Source organism: Trachymyrmex cornetzi, unplaced genomic scaffold, assembly GCF_001594075.2.
Source record: "Trachymyrmex cornetzi isolate Tcor2-1 unplaced genomic scaffold, Tcor1.1 scaffold56, whole genome shotgun sequence".
In the NCBI taxonomy this organism is placed as follows: domain Eukaryota; kingdom Metazoa; phylum Arthropoda; class Insecta; order Hymenoptera; family Formicidae; genus Trachymyrmex; species Trachymyrmex cornetzi.
In genome coordinates, this window is record NW_017299871.1 from 973,655 (window position 1) to 974,350 (window position 696).

General features: G+C 60.3%; 1 protein-coding gene across 1 annotated transcript in view; it reads left to right on the top strand.

Annotated features, from left to right (window-relative positions):
- The first annotated feature begins 556 nt into the window (after positions 1 to 556).
- Actbeta (inhibin subunit beta) overlaps positions 557 to 696 on the top strand; it is a 29,045-nt gene continuing 28,905 nt past the window's right edge. Inside the window, exon 1 of the mRNA XM_018514736.1 lies at positions 557 to 669. Coding sequence (XP_018370238.1) covers positions 557 to 669 — 113 coding nt within the window. The remainder of the gene's footprint in view (positions 670 to 696) is intronic.

Below are 696 nucleotides of genomic sequence, written 5' to 3' on the forward strand. Positions count from 1 at the left end.
GTGGCGTCCACCGGTCGGTTACGGCGATCCATCGCTTGGGTGAGAACGATTTTGAGGCGCCGGCAACCGGTAGTTGGTGATGGGGGGTTTAGGCGAGGATGCCTTCTCCCTGTCTTCTCTGTCGTCATCATCACCGTCGTCGTCGTCACCGCTACACGCCGTCATCCCCTACGCCGCCGAGTCGTTGTACTGTTCCGTCCCAGGTCGTCCCGTCGTCTCCAGTGACCGCCATCGTCGTCGTCGTCGTCGTGGTCCCCGTAGTCCCTCGGCACCACCGCAGGCAAGGAGCGAGCCCGTTAACAGCAAGCAGAGGAAGATCCTCACCGGTGAGAGAAACTTCCTGCTCTTCGGCGTCGGATGCGTCGGTGGTAGCGTTGTCGTTGACGGGGAACCTAACGATACCCCAGGAGAAAGAAAGCCGGAGCCTCTTCGCGCATCAGGTAGGACACTCGGGGTACCGGTATCGGATCAAGAACAGGAGGAAAGAAGGGAGCACCGAAGCAAGAGGAGGAGAAGGCGGAGGTGGTGGAGACGAACGAGGTGACTCGCCGTCGAGATGCACCAGGTGCCCTACGGACACAGCGGTACCTCAAGCAAAGGCCGAAACGATAGGATCTTCTGGGAGCAACAGCAGCAGCAGCATCAGCATCAACAGCCTGAGTGCACCAGGCGAGTGCTGCAACAGCAGCAGCCTAG